Here is a 2940-nt window from a genome sequence, read left to right as displayed (position 1 = left end):
CTCCGAATAAAAAATTAATTTTTAACGATTTGAAAAAGGCGCCATTTTTGATTCCCCCTACCTATACTTGGCAGACTCGTTAATTCTGACTAGTAATTATACTTAGTTTTGAATAGAGTAATCAAAAATTGGGGTGAAATAACTGCCTTTTTTCTCTTCTTGGGCTCTTGTACTAAAAGTTTTCCAACATTGTATAGAGGATGGCCGAATAGGCCGAAACGTAGGACTTTTAAAGTAATATAAATCGTTTTGAGACTAAAATTTATTTATTTAAACAATAATAAATAGTCTTAAGTAAGTGTAAAGTTTATATATAACCGTTATTTTCAAGGGAGAAAAAATAACGGTTATTTTGAAGTAACTACCTTTTCTAATTGGACTAATGGTTTGTGATCGTTAGAGTTCGGGAGCGTTCGGGAGCCCCCGCCGTGTTAAATGTGTGGCCCCCAGACGCAAGTTCTTCTCTTCTACGGATCTACCTTCAGTTGATTGAGTATGGTTGTGAGGAGAAGTGCGGTCATGCCGGGCTAGCAACTTCATGTTCAAAAACATTTCTAATCGTTTCGTCCGTAATCATAGATGTTCATACCTGAGTGCGTCAAATGTGTGTCGAAATGTCGAGATGCCGCTTCGCTGACTCTCGACCGTTGAGCAGTTAAACCCCTTCGATAGTTTTATTTTAACCCCCAAGGGTTTGAACTATTACAAAAACTAGAAGAACCACGAAAAGAGGCTCAAATGCTGCTGTTTCTTCTCGATGAGGGCGAAAAGTTTCCTAGTAGTGTTCACTTGTATTGTCGCCACAACAATACTCATCCTAACATTCGGTGATCAACACCCTAAAATTCAGAGCCTTGTCTCCGAAACACACCGGCAATTAAAAAATAATTTTAGAAACATTAAGGTATAACCTCAATAGTTCAAAATCAGTGTTCATTTTTACTAAACCATATCAAAGTTCATTTAGATTCCAAATTGATTGTTTACATATCTTACAATGTGAAATTATACTTCTTAATTAAAGGTAAGGAACCTCATTTATGTTTTATTGTAGGATAAATTCGATGGCAAAGCTGATGTTAAGAAACTTGAAGCCGATGAAAGATATTTAAGCCTGTTAGGTTTTGGCGAAAAAGCAAGGCTTTATCCAGATGATATTTGGCACAATTCTTCGCTCCCAGTCATTGTGACCTACGTCTTACAAGGTGATACAGAACAAGGTGTCGGTCTTGCGAGGAATATCGCACATTTTCTTCCAAATCATACACTTCTTGTCTATTATTTCGGTCTTCCTGATCAAGATTATCAAGCAGTAAGTTGAACTTATTGTTTTTCTAAAAACAGTTTATTTTGATATCCTCGACTCTTATTTATATCTTTTGCCATTTAATTTTCAGTTGGCTACATATTGTAACAGTTCAAGATGCGTGCTTGTCAAGTTTGATCTTAGTGTTTTTCCTTCACATGTTTCTGATGATAGAATTCATGCATTCAGACCCCTAATCATTCAGGTATGTGATAAGAAATGCATATTTATTTAAGAGATGATGCGTACCCCATTATGAAATTATACTCATTTCTTGAATCAGTTTTATATTTTTTTTAAATTTTATTATAAAACTATTAAATAATTATTATAAACTGCAGTAAGTTTGTAATGAACAAAATTATTGTATATTCCAGAACCACATCCTTGTGTCCTTTCTGTTAAGGACATCTTGGAGGTTGTAAATTAATTGTTTCCAAATAATTATCCACCTAAATTAAACTATTTTTTCTTGACTAAATGTTCATTTTAAATTCAAAATATTGTTTTCTTTTTAATATTTTTATTGATCTTTTGTTGACTTCGAAAGCTATCTATAATTGTTACAAACTATGCTAATGATATAAATTAATCAAATAAAACAATTACATAAGAACCAGTATTAATAAATTATTGAAATATATTCTAATACTCGTGTAAGTAGACATATTCTGATTTATCATTGTATATTAATGCTTAAGCGCTGAATAATATACATTATATTAAATATTTAATTTATAATTACTGTTGAAGTCACTTTTGAAAAATAATCAGTGACATTTTTAAAGTTAAAAACACTTTTTTTGTTGTTTTAAATAGCATATAGTTGTTTTCTATTTTTTAACAATAACTATTTCTAGACAGCCTTGGCACATAAGCAGTTTTCAATTCGTTTATAGCCATGTACGGATCCTTATAAGATTAAAATTATCCAATTCTTATAAGGTGAGAATCGGTTTAATTAGTTATCCATACATTTATATATAGACATATATTTATAAATACAAATTTTTTACATTCTTCTTTAATATTGCTTGAATTTAAATACTTAGAATTATTTTTTATATGTGTACAGGAAAAAGACATTGATTCTATAAATTAACATTTAAATTTATAGAATCAATGTCTTTTTCCTCTTCATTTTAATAGTTTACACAAACCGCTTATAAATATATTTGAGAGTTTAGATATTGATTTTTAAAATAAATCCAGTGTGGCATGTTAAGTTGGCATTTGTTCAATCATGCACCAGACAGGTAGGTCGCTTGATTCGAGATTGATTCATTTATCATTGGTCCTGTGGGGAATGATTATTTTCATCTGACCTATTCTTATAATATTAATCAGTTATATAAATAAAATAAACATTTTCTAAAATCTGTGAATTACCATACTGTTAAATAAATCAAAGATATTAAGAATCGGCTATAAATGGCATTGTACGTTTAAAAATCTTTGAAATTTAGGTCTTGTAATTATTTTCCTTCAAATTTCTATTTGAAATAATTGTATTTTTAAATCAAAATTTATATAAATTAAATTCATGCTCCATAATATAATTTTTACTTATAAATTAATATATTTAAGTAGACAATCATTCCTTGGGCATTTTAAAATATTCCTTTATAATAATA

The 2940-nt window shown here is 29.7% G+C and overlaps 1 protein-coding gene across 1 annotated transcript in view; it reads left to right on the top strand.

Moving 5' to 3' along the window:
• The first annotated feature begins 447 nt into the window (after positions 1 to 447).
• The window catches only part of LOC106686081 (uncharacterized), a 12825-nt gene continuing 10332 nt past the window's right edge, over positions 448 to 2940 (top strand). The window contains exons 1-3 of the mRNA XM_014429200.3: positions 448 to 904; positions 1055 to 1312; positions 1398 to 1511. Coding sequence (XP_014284686.1) covers positions 758 to 904; positions 1055 to 1312; positions 1398 to 1511 — 519 coding nt within the window. The 5' untranslated portion in view covers positions 448 to 757. The remainder of the gene's footprint in view (positions 905 to 1054; positions 1313 to 1397; positions 1512 to 2940) is intronic.

The sequence above is a fragment of the Halyomorpha halys genome, unplaced genomic scaffold, assembly GCF_000696795.3.
Source record: "Halyomorpha halys isolate HHAL.00 unplaced genomic scaffold, Hhal_1.1 Scaffold776.1, whole genome shotgun sequence".
Lineage (NCBI taxonomy): Eukaryota > Metazoa > Arthropoda > Insecta > Hemiptera > Pentatomidae > Halyomorpha > Halyomorpha halys.
Note: the sequence above shows the minus strand (reverse complement) of the source record. Positions and strands in the feature narration are given on the sequence as shown.